The 12,838-nt window shown below is 42.8% G+C and overlaps 1 protein-coding gene across 1 annotated transcript in view; it reads right to left on the reverse strand.

Moving 5' to 3' along the window:
* The window catches only part of LOC126355715 (solute carrier family 22 member 7-like), a 113,464-nt gene that overhangs the window by 53,091 nt on the left and 47,535 nt on the right, over nt 1-12,838 (reverse strand). Inside the window, exon 3 of the mRNA XM_050006083.1 lies at nt 4,207-4,449. Within this exon, the coding sequence (XP_049862040.1) occupies nt 4,207-4,449 (243 nt within the window). The remainder of the gene's footprint in view (nt 1-4,206; nt 4,450-12,838) is intronic.

The following is a 12,838-nucleotide window of genomic DNA, read 5'->3' on the forward strand; positions in this document are numbered from 1 at the left end:
AGTCTACAACTTTTTTGGTAGATTTTATATCTTGTCTCGGAAAAATAAATGTTTTTAGTACACTAAATTCTTCCAACATTCTCAATTATGAAATAGTGCCACCAGAGTTACCTTTCAAAGTCATGAGAGTTTGACATGACATATACAGACGGCGGTAGAATCACGTAAACAAGGTATTAAAGGGCAGTACATTGGTGAAGATGTCATTTGTAGTCAGCTGACTGTGTGAAAAACTGTCCGACGTGATTGTGGTCTCACGACGGGAATTAACAGACTTGAAACGCGGAATGGTAGTGGGAGACTGACGAACGGGACATGCCACTACGGAAATCGGTAGGGGATACAATATTCCGAGATCCACAGGGTCAACGCAGTGGCCGACGGCCTTCACTTAACGACCGAGAGCAACGGTGTTTGCTAAGAGCTGTCAGTGCAACATTGCGTCAGATGACGACAGAAATCATTGTTGGATGTACGAGGAACGTACCCCTAAGGACAGGGCGGCGAAATTTGATTTAATGGGCCACAGCAGCAGACGACGGAGGTGAGTCTTTGGTAACAGCGAGACATCTCTGCAGTGCTTCTCCTGGGGTCGTGACAATATTGGTGGGACTCTAGACTACTGCAGAAAACAGTGGCATGATCAGGTGAGTCCCGATTTCAGTTGGTAAGAGCTGATGACAGGGTTAGAATGGGGCGCAGACCCCATGAAGCCATGGACGCAAGTTTCAACAAGCTAGTGGTGGCTCTATACTGGTGAGGGCTGTGTTTTCATGGAATGAAGTGTATCCCCTCGTCCAATTAAAGCAAAATTTGACTGGAAATGTTTATGTACGGCTACCTGGACACCACCTGCAACCATTCATGGACTTCATTTTCCGACACAAGGATGCAATTTTTTTTTTTTTTATGAACGACAATGAGCCATGTCAGTGGGCCAAAATTGTTCGAGATTGCTCTGCAGAACATTCTGAACAATTCGAGTGAATGATATGGCCAGCCAGGTCGCCCAACATGAATTCCATAAAACATTTATGGGACTTAATCGAGAGGTCACTGCGCGCACAAAATCCTTGCACCAGCAACGCTTTGGCAATTTTGGAGGGCTGTAGAGGCAGCACAGCTCAGCATTTCTGCAAGGGACATCCAACGACTTGTTGAGACCTTTCCTAGCCGAGATGCCCCAACACGCCTGGCAAGAGAAGGTCCGAGTCGATTTTACGGAGGATCCCATAACTTTTGTCACCTCAGTGTATAATTATCGGCTTTGAACTCGCCATTCGTATCAGCTACAAGCGACTGAATGCTGAGGACATACAGTTCAACGTGAACCCTCGAACCTCGTTGTAACTACGCATATTTCGTATAGGAAAATCACTTCCAGATGTGAAAAGTATCATAAAAATATTGTAGGATTCACCAGGTGCCAAACACATGACCTTTGGATCAGTAGTATAGCTCTCAACCACTGAGCCACTGAACCACACAAGTGGATTAATATCGTATTAATACTGTTAAATTAACATTAGGTGACAATTTCACGGACTATGTAACAACAGTATAAATTTCAAGGTTAAAAATTGTCACCTGAAGTGAAGTGAACAACAAATATGCTAGTAACCGCAATGTTTTAAGCCTCTGGAACCTTGTAATCAGGCTATCGACCAGTGCTATGCACGACAGCCACTGGTCGTGACCATCCAGATCTACTATCAGACCTTCATCAAGGTGGATAGTCGGTCGTCTTTGTCTGGATCCCAGGTCACGTTGGGATCCCAGTGAAGAAACATGCTGACTTGTTGCCCAAGTTAGCTACAGTACCAGAACTGGGTCTACAGTCGGCTCTCCAACATCAGTTGAACGCTGATTTGGGTGCCCTGCTTTCTCCGAACTAACTGCGAGAAATAAATGCCACCCTTCGTGCTTCTCACAGAGAATACACCATTCTCCTGACCCACAGCCACAGCCTACAACATGAGGATCCCCTCACTCTCAGTCTGGCGCCAATCTGATGGGTGTCCACATCATACTGGAATGCCCAAATATGGGCACACTACAGTGAAACCAGGCGCTACAGTCTGGAACCACGCGACCACTACAGTCGTAGGTTCGAATCCTGCCTCGGGCATGGATGTGTGTGATGTCCTTAAGTTACTTAGGTTTAAGTAGTTCTAAGTTCTAGGGCAATGATCATGTCAGATATTAAGTCCCATAGTGCTCAGACCCATTTGAACCACTTTTTTTTACAGTGAAACCCTAAACTTGCAGATACGCTGCCTCTGGTGCTAGTGGATCACGTTAGAGTGCCTGGGTTTCGAGGGGGGTACCCTCGCCTGCTCCAACCCAGGGGATACGTGGCTGCCCTTGGTTGGTGGTCCAGCTCGGCTTTTGCCCTTCCCACCTTTCAAGTTCTTATTCTTTTACTCATATATCGTCGGTTTACTGTCTCGTCGTCGCTATTGTCTTTCCTGGTTTTTATAAACTTGCCTGTTTTGCTAGTTTTTATTGTGATAATGGAGGGAGAGGAAACGTCAGTCGCATGCAGAGAGTGAGCAGAGCAACACACACACTTCCTCTGGCCTACTCGTCACTCACTTCTACTTGCTCCTATCTCTTGGTTTTAGTGATTCCGAGTTACAATGGGTTCATCAGAACTTGTCTTCTGCGTCCTTTCTCTCTGAGAACATTTTCCAGCTTGACAGATATGGGACAGAGCGACTGATAACCTCGTAGTTTGGTTCCCTGAACCCCACCAATCCTACAGACAAGGGACATAAGAGTAATAAGTAAAAATAGCAACTGGGTTTACAATAAAAATCATTTTAAAGAATTAGACTATCTAATATTAACATGGACCACTTGTAATAAACTTTTATCCACATTAAGAAAACGTCAGTTGGTAGTGCCCTGAAGTTCTGGTTAAGATTAAGGTACATGAACATACTTTATGTTGCATGTAGCAGCAAAAAATAAATCGAAAACCAAAATAAAGTTTCCTATGTAGGAATAAATGTGTGTTATAAGCTGCCCAAGCGAAATAAGAGCAAAACCAAAATCAATAAATTTATAAATACATCTCTGATAAATATCCAAAGTATTACAGAGTATGGATTGTTAGAAATGTGTCATACAACAATAGTAAAAAATTGATTCGACAACATACTGTCACAAAGTAATACATCATACTAGAATATCTTAAACCTTTGATAAATTATGTGTAATTTTATTGCACTTTCAGCTTCTTGAGCTCAATTTAACGTTTATTATAGAACAGTTTGAGACTGGATGAAGCGTCGTGTCACGCGGTCTGCACGTTCAGCACGAACGCTGGTCCAACTGAGGCGCCAGGTGGAAATGGCATGGCAAGCCGATCCACAGGATTACATCCAGCATCTCTACGATCGTCTCCATGGGAGAATAGCAGCCTGCATTGCTGCGAAAGGTGGATATACACTGTACTAGTGCCGACATTGTGCATGCTCTGTTGCCTGTGACTATGTGCCTGTGGTTCTGTCAGTGTGATCATGTGATGTATCTGACCCCAGGAATGTGTCAATAAAGTTTCCCCTTCCTGGGACAATGAATTCACGGTGTTCTTATTTCAATTTCCAGGAGTGTATATATATATATATATATATATATATATATATATATATATATATATATGTGTGTGTGTGTGTGTGTGTGTGTGTGTGTGTGTGTGTGTGTGTGTGTGTGTGTGTGTGTGTGTGTGAGTGTGTGTGTCTGTAAGGAATACGGAAGAAGATTGTACAAAATCATAAAATACTTATCCAGCTAAACCCTGACACAGTTTGGGCTTCTATATATGAATAAGATTACCTTTTTGACTTCCGCTTTTTATTAATAAAATGTCTAGTACCACTGTTAAAAAAGTCTATGGCGGATAAACAAGTAACTGCACCACAGTGCCCAGAGAAAAAAGATACAATGCGAAAATTGAATGTAGTACATGTGACACATACATGGCGATAATAATAATGTACTCATATAACAGTGACTCAAACGGTAGCGACATGTGAAGAATGTAGCACGTATTTCTCGTTATTGAAAAACCAGTCATAACTTCCAAAAATAACTTAATTTCTTATATACTAAAAGTAATCAGTGTGTCTTTTCATGAAGTAATAAAAATTATGAAGTGATTCATGATGGATGAAACCAGCAATAAAAAGAACAGGTACGCACATGTCGCCCATGTAGCCAAACAGTAACCCCAGCGCCACTCCAATAATCTGTGAGTAGAACAAGACGTCATTGACCGACTGCTGGTTGTCGCAGACCCAGTTCATCTGTGACGTCACCGTCAGGGAGAACCACGTATCGTCGTACTCCCAGCCGTGCTGGCACTTCACAGGTTCCCTGCTGCCGCCGGAGTCCGTCACATCGCTCTGGTCGTACATCAGGCACTTGCTGAACGAGGCTCCTTCCCTGTAACAAGTAGGGAATAGCGGTAGGGCGTAAAAGAGGAGCTCACTGCGTTGTCGTGTCACGCGAAAACAGTGGAAAACGAAATACCCGAAATAATTACATCGAGACAAGTAGAGAGATTCTTGATATTACTGAAGAACTTTTTGTCGTGTCATATTAACACGCGACTGTTTTCGGACCTTGAATTGTCTCTGTACGCTGTGAAATGCACAAATATTTTCAACAATGGTACATGTAAAAATGTAAATGTGTGTGGGCGGAGATGGGTACTACGTAGCTTGGGTAGCCACAAGCAACTGAACGTATTTGCTAAGTACGCAAAGTCTCAATATTACTCTTGAACTTTTTTTCAGCCATCGCACACGATCTTTTTCAGAGGGGCTTAAGAACACGCTAGTAGTAAAGGGCGCTTCCATTGCGTATGAGTTGATGGAGCAAGTTCAGATTAGTCGCAGCGCAACCAACCAGCCGGAAATGGAAACATAATCGTAGATTAACGCACCACGAGAAATACGAGGGTTGCCCAGAAAGTAAGTTCCGATAGGTCGCGAAATGGAAACCACTGGGAAAATCCGGTAAAGCTTTGAGCAGATGTGTTGGGCAGTGTCTCTAGTATGCCCGTCGATCGAGGCGAGTCGAGTCGCCCTTTTCAGTTTTAAATGAACAGTGAGCACGTAAAGATGCGTAGGGAATAGCGTCTCCCGCCATGTATGAGAGCCTGGTTAGAGATTTCGCCTGCGTCATGCAGCCCACATAACACAACTGTCGAGCAGTTCCTTCTTCATGCCAATTCTCGGCCGCACACTGTAGAGGCAATGATGACGCTCCTGCAGCGTTTCCGATGAGAAGTGTTTGATTACCCACGATACAGTCCGTAATTGGCTCCCCATGAGTCTCACCTCTGCTCACGAGAACCGCTGTGTATGAAGACAAAATTTTTCCACATACAACGAACTGCAGACTGGCCGAAAGCACAGGTGGCTACTTTCTATGACGAGGATATTGAAAAGTTGATACAACACAACAACAACAATCGAAGTTGGAGCGGCGACTACGCAGAGAAGTAGGTGGAAGGTGTACCTAACTGTTGCAAATAAAACGTTTCTCGTTTTCCCAGTGGTTTCCATTTCGCGACCGATCAGAACTTACTTTCTGGACAACGCTCGTAGTTCCTTAGCAATTGGAGGAGCATCGTTTCTTCTGCACCAATGTAGGCATCTGGTGGATGTCACGAAATTTCTGACCCAGTATGCAGACAGATGTCTGATAAAAGTCACAGTAGACATTCCTGGAGGAACATAAGGATTTTATGTACTAACCTGGAAGGGAAATGTTACATCATTAAACACAATTCCGATATATATCAGACTGTCGAGGTGTTCATCAATCAACAACAAAATTAAATGATTAATCTTTTATTCCATTCGGAACTGATGCAAATCATCAAGATCAGTATGAGAAGTGACAAGTTGGTGGCTAGAGGCTGGTATCAAGTATATGTCTTTCCATCACGTTCGAGACGTGCCCTGTAAGTGACACATTAACGGACCGGCAAGCCATTATGGGATTCGTATATTCGCAAAGTGCTTATAGTGTGAACTTAGTGTGGGGTCTCCCATTGTCCTGAACGGTTGGAACCCTGATCATGAAAGCTATGACGACATGATTTACTGTCTGTGGTACAAGCTGGCGAGCATACAGGCCACCTTCAACAATAAATCCTGCTGTTCACCTCTAATACGTCTTCATACCATGATTCCAGAAACTGGAGAGGTGTGGGTCTTGAGACTCGCTGCCCCTCTCCCCCACCTCTTCCCCCTCCCTCTCCCTGCACTTGTGTGACAGGGAAATGCGCTGACATGTGTATGAATTCTTAGGAAGCTCTGAGACGAGTCAAGACTCGTTCTAAATTTAGATGGCATAATCGGAAGTGACATTATGATCATGTAAGGGGGGCTGTGCTAAAATGTCTAGATCTGTTTCGTCAACAAGGTCTCAGACAATTCGAGATTTGTTGATGTATTAAAACTTGTACATGTTTTACTTCTCATATTAGAGAGATACCGGCTGCACATGTATCAGGTTGCTGTCAGAGTGCGACAACTGTGTACTCGCCGACTGCCAAGAAAAATTAGAGTAGAATGGCCTATAATGTTAAAAAAAAGGTATTCTACACGGCAAATACTCCAGGAGGAGCTGCCTGGGATATTGTAGCAATTTCATGTAGATGACACTAAAGCATCTTGGTGTCACACAAGATTTTTCTGGGACTTTTACCGAACTGGATATATATTCATGAAACCATGAATTCTGTGCGCATGAACAATTATGATATCTTACCGCTTTTATAAATATTCCTTGATATGCATCTGCGAGAAACTTTTAGCTTGGCTAAAGAAGAAACTATCATCAGACTGGAGCTATGATTTACAAATACAGAATGGATGGTGTGTTGGACCCCGTGGGGGACTCAGTGTATTATATGTCAACTTCTGCTGTACAATAAAATAAGTTAATATTGCCACTAGAAGATGACAAACTCTTGCACAGTACGATACAGTTAATAACCTACTATGGGGTTACTATACTGCTTAACTGACTATGAAAAGTGGTTGAAAGTGGGTACTTAATAGTCTAGCAAACCAAATGCTTATATGGCAGATTGTCGCGCTGGTACTGCAAAAGGGCGGGATCCCCACACACGTGACTGATGACAGCGTCACTGAAGCAGAGGTGAAGCACCTGGGGATGGGTGCAGTCGAGGAGAGGAGAGCCGAGGACAGGAAACTTTCTCCAAGCTCCTACAAGAAGGAGCTGCCTTTGGGACTTCGCTAATGGTCAGTGCCGGCCGGTGTGGCCGTGCGGTTCTAGACGCTTCAGTTTGGAACCGTGTGAACGCTACGGACGCAGGTTCGAACCCTGCCTCGGTCATGGATGTGTGTGATGTCCTTAGGTTAGTTAGGTTTAAGTAGTTCTAAGTTCTAGGGGACTGATGACCACAGATGCTAAGTCCCATACTGCTCAGAGCCATTTGAACCATTTTTTAATGGTCAATGCAGAGTATGACTGCTCTGTGGACTCAAAAAAGTAAGTGGAGTGGTTGGTGGCATTTCCCAGGCGAGAGAACAGCGATTCCAGTGGAGACGGGAACAAGGGCCCCCAGATTCCAAGAGGAGTATTAACTGGTAGCTTTAGTGGCCGACAGTAGTATTTTGGTCGGTCGAGTGATGCACGCAATGTACAGTAAAGAGAATGGGCTGTTCACTGAGTGTACTGGATGATCAGTAATACTACACACGGGAGGTCTGTGGTTACAGTGTAGCATGTTATGGTAGTAGTGTTGTGGTACGCTTGGAGTGCAGATGTAACAATATTATTAAAAGTATACTTGTTACTCTCGCAGCGGAGGTGTTGAATCGCAGATAGTCACAAAATAAACACTGTCGGAAAGTGAGCTTTCTGCCAACAAGATCTTTGTCCAAAATAGAGCACACACACACACACACACACACACACACACACACACACACACACACACATGTAAACGTAACTCATACACAAATGACCACAGTCTCTGGTAGCTGAAGCTATACTGCCTTTGGTCATGTGTGTGTGAGTTGCATATGCGTGTGTGTATGTGGATATTTTGGCTATTTCGGACAAAGGCCAAAAGCTTACTTTCCGACAGTCTTTATGTTGTGCCTGTCTGCGACTGAGCAACTCTGCAATATGGTGAGTAGCAACTATCCTTTTAATAATACTGTGTTGGCAAGAAGAATATTCCATGCTTGATAAGTTAAAATTGAAGCTACATTTGCACAGCCTCCATCCCTAATCCGACTCCAACTAAATTCTACGCCAGACGTTGAAACCACTGTTCAGAACGTTATTCCAACGAAGTGTCAAGTAGTCTCCACTGTGCAACAACATAATTCAGTCATTCACCGCAAAGTGCATCTTAACCTGCAGGTTAGATCAACAGTATTAATAAGCGACTGACGTGTGATGTGTACTGTTACAGAACAATTCTTTAAATACTTTGATAAATATTAGAGACGAATCTCGGTTCCTTTAAAACGTTCTTCTATCAGAAAGCGAAGCTTTCTCTCTGCGGAATCTTGTTCATCATTGTTTTCGTCCGGACCAACCCAAGCAGATGCTACATCTACATCTACATCACTACTCTGCAATTCACATTTAAGTGCTTGGCAGAGGGTTCATCGAACAACAATCATACTATCTCTCTACTATTCCACTCCCGAACAGCACCCGGGAAAAACGAACACCTAAACCTTTCTGTTCGAGCTCTGATTTCTCTTATTTTATTTTGATGATCATTCCTACCTATGTAGGTTGGGCTCAACAAAATATTTTCGCATTCGGAAGAGAAAGTTGGTATCTGAAATTTCGTAAAAAGGTCTCGCCGCGACGAAAAACGTCTATGCTGTAATGACTTCCATCCCAACTCGTGTATCATATCTGCCACACTCTCTCCCCTATAACGCGATAATACAAAACGAGCTGCCCTTTTTTGCACCCTTTCGATGTCCTCCGTCAATCCCACCTGGTAAGGATCCCACACCGCGCAGCAATATTCTAACAGAGGACGAACGAGTCTAGTGTAAGCTGTCTCTTTAGTGGACTTGTTGCATCTTCTAAGTGTCCTGCCAATGAAACGCAACCTTTGGCTCGCCTTCCCGACAATATTATCTATGTGGTCCTTCCAACTGAAGTTGTTCGTAATTTTAACACCCAGGTACTTAGTTGAATTGACAGCCTTGAGAATTGTACTATTTATCGAGTAATCGAATTCCAACGGATTTCTTTTCGAACTCATGTGGATCATCTCACACTTTTCGTTATTTAGCGTCAACTGCCACCTGACACACCATACAGCAATCTTTTCTAAATCGCTTTGCAGCTGATACTGGTCTTCGGATGACCTTACTAGACGGTAAATTACAGCATCATCTGCGAACAGTCTAAGAGAACTGCTCAGATTGTCACCCAGGTCATTTATATAGATCAGGAACAGTAGAGGTCCCAGGACGCTTCCCTGGGGAACACCTGATATCACTTCTACATCTACATCTACATGACTACTCTGCAATTCACATTTAAGTGCTTGGCAGAGGGTTCATCGAACCACAATCATACTATCTCTCTACTATTCCACTCCCGAACAGCGAGCGGGAAAAACGAACACCTAAACCTTTCTGTTCGAGCTCTGATTTCTCTTATTTTATTTTGATGATCATTCCTACCTATGTAGGTTGGGCTCAACAAAATATTTTCGCACTCGGAAGAGAAAGTTGGTGACTGAAATTTCGTAAAAAGGTCTCGCCGCGACGAAAAACGTCTATGCTGTAATGACTTCCATCCCAACTCGTGTATCATATCTGCCACACTCTCTCCCCTATAACGCGATAATACAAAACGAGCTGCCCTTCTTTGCACCCTCTCGATGTCCTCCGTCAATCCCACCTCGTAAGGATCCCACACCGCGCAGCAATATTCTAACAGAGGACGAACGAGTGTAGTGTAAGCTGTCTCTTTAGTGGACTTGTTGCATCTTCTAAGTGTCCTGCCAATGAAACGCAACCTTTGGCTCGCCTTCCCGACAATATTATCTATGTGGTCCTTCCAACTGAAGTTGTTCGTAATTTTAACACCCAGGTACTTAGTTGAATTGACAGCCTTGAGAATTGTACTATTTATCGAGTAATCGAATTCCAACGGATTTCTTTTCGAACTCATGTGGATCATCTCACACTTTTCGTTATTTAGCGTCAACTGCCACCTGACACACCATACAGCAATCTTTTCTAAATCGCTTTGCAGCTGATACTGGTCTTCGGATGACCTTACTAGACGGTAAATTACAGCATCATCTGCGAACAACCTAAGAGAACTGCTCAGATTGTCACCCAGGTCATTTATATAGATCAGGAACAGTAGAGGTCCCAGGACGCTTCCCTGGGGAACACCTGATATCACTTCAGTTTTACTCGATGATTTGCCGTCTATTACTACGAACTGCGACCTTCCTGACAGGAAATCACGAATCCAGTCGCACAACTGAGACGATACCCCATAGCTCCGCAGCTTCATTAGAAGTCGCTTGTGAGGAACGGTGTCAAAAGCTTTCCGGAAATCTAGAAATACGGAATCAACTTGAGATCCCCTGTCGATAGCGGCCATTACTTCGTGCGAATAAAGAGCTAGCTGCGTTGCACAAGAGCGATGTTTTCTGAAGCCATGCTGATTACGTGTCAATAGATCATTCCCTTCGAGGTGATTCATAATGTTTGAATATAGTATATGCTCCAAAACCCTACTGCAAACCGACGTCAATGATATAGGTCTGTAGTTAGATGGATTACTCCTACTACCCTTCTTGATCACTGGTGCGACCTGCGCAATTTTCCAATCTGTAGGTACAGATTTAAGTGTTTACGAGGCAAATATATGGTATTTGGTGCTTTTTGTAGCTGTAGTTGCTTACTGCCTAGATATCCTTTTTAAATGCTACATTAAATAAAATATCTAAATAAAATTGGCTGCCGCTTACCTCAGGGGTAGATGGGTAAGTAGGGCAGTCACTGCAGGGCTAGAGGGTGTGAGAGGGCGATGTTTTATAGTCCGTCCTCCAGCACTGTCGAATCATGGGCATGCATGATTGATTAAGGTCGGCTGCTACTGTGTAAATTTTGACACGGAACGAACACCGATTTGCGAATTGTCATTAAAGAGACGGCCGTCTTCAAATGTGGTACTTTTCTCATAGCAAGGAATATGAAACTGAGGCTGCTAGAATGCAACGCAATGAGTAGAAGGAAAATAATATCCAAAACATTCAGTAAACTTATTATTTTATTCATGGCTGTAACTTTCAGCAACTGTAGTATTATTTTTTCAGGATAAATTTCAGTAATCAATTTCAAATAGATTTTATCATCTTTTCCGGTTTCGACAAATTAATTTGTGAAAATCGGTAAAGATGATAAAATTTACTTACAACTGATGACTGAAATTTACGCTGAAAAAACATTGAGTAAACGTCTGTGATCGTGTCTGATACTACATAATGCATTTGAATACTAGTACCGTTGCTGTTATTAAGAAATTAATCACCCGCCCACTTAAACAACACAGCAAAACGTTGGCGGGTAACTGAAATGTTACAGCTTTCGGGTCGCCGAAGGTGGCAGCAGTGTGGTATAGGGAAAACTCGACACGAAGTGTTGCAAATGGCGCCGACTTTTAACGATCAGTGCTCGGAGCCCGGTGGCCGACTTACGACACCCCTGCTGCGGCTAGTCTGTTGGGGGCTTACAACATACTGGTTTACGTAGGATACCAATTAATTAAGACATCGGTATGTACGCAGCTCGAGGTGCAACCACACATTTTTCATATTGGCTACTGAGCAAAAAGTTTGCTGTCGGCCGTACTGCAGTCATCCAGAGATGATACTTTCCTGCAGACAAAGTGTCGTCAGTGAAGAAATTGAGAGAGTTGCTGACTCATCGAAGAAACGACTATATTCTTACATTATGAATGAAACACGCACAACACTGGTGTAACATTTTACAATATTTATTATTTGATACACCAACAGGCTTTCGGCTGTGACGCCATCATCAGGTACAAAGATAACTATGTGGAGTGAAATTTTGTTGGATCAAACATTTTAAACTAATGCATGTACAGAGTATCTCCATTTCTAGAGACACAAATGTGAATGTGAGAATAGGAATAAAACAAGCTAGGAATTTCAGTGTAAATGTGAGATATAAGTAAAATGAAATATTAAGCAGTGTACTATACACAAATTACAACAGTTGTACATAAAAGAAAATAGTTTAACATTAAGCTTTGGTGACATATTACAAAGGTATTGCTGAGCAAAATAATCTTGTCTTTAACGGACCATAAATTATTAAAAGATATGATATAATAGTGACATTAAGCAGGTGAGTGATGCAGCTGTGATTGCACAAAGAAAAATTTTCTTTAACACAACAAGAGAAAAGTTAGAAACTTAAATAAAGGAAATGGATCATGCGAATAAGAGGGGTAATGCACAACATGGTCTGCATGGGATTGTGAGTACTATCTGCAGTTAGAAGTGGTGAGCGAGAAACTGTGTCTGGCCACTCAGTACTAGACTTGGGTCGATGGGCACGTGTTTATTAAATATCATAGTTTCATCACAGTTCATCTTCCTTCATTTGTGGATGTGATACAGTATTTCTTGTTTCATCTTGTAACTATGGCCTTCTTTAAGGAGGTGATTATCAAAAGTAGAGTCTCCTTTTCTAAGTTTCTTACATCTGCATCGACATCTACACACTGCAAGCCGTTTCGCTGTATGTTGGGGAGGGTA

The sequence above is a fragment of the Schistocerca gregaria genome, chromosome 3 (genome assembly GCF_023897955.1).
Source record: "Schistocerca gregaria isolate iqSchGreg1 chromosome 3, iqSchGreg1.2, whole genome shotgun sequence".
Classification (NCBI taxonomy): Eukaryota; Metazoa; Arthropoda; class Insecta; order Orthoptera; family Acrididae; genus Schistocerca; species Schistocerca gregaria.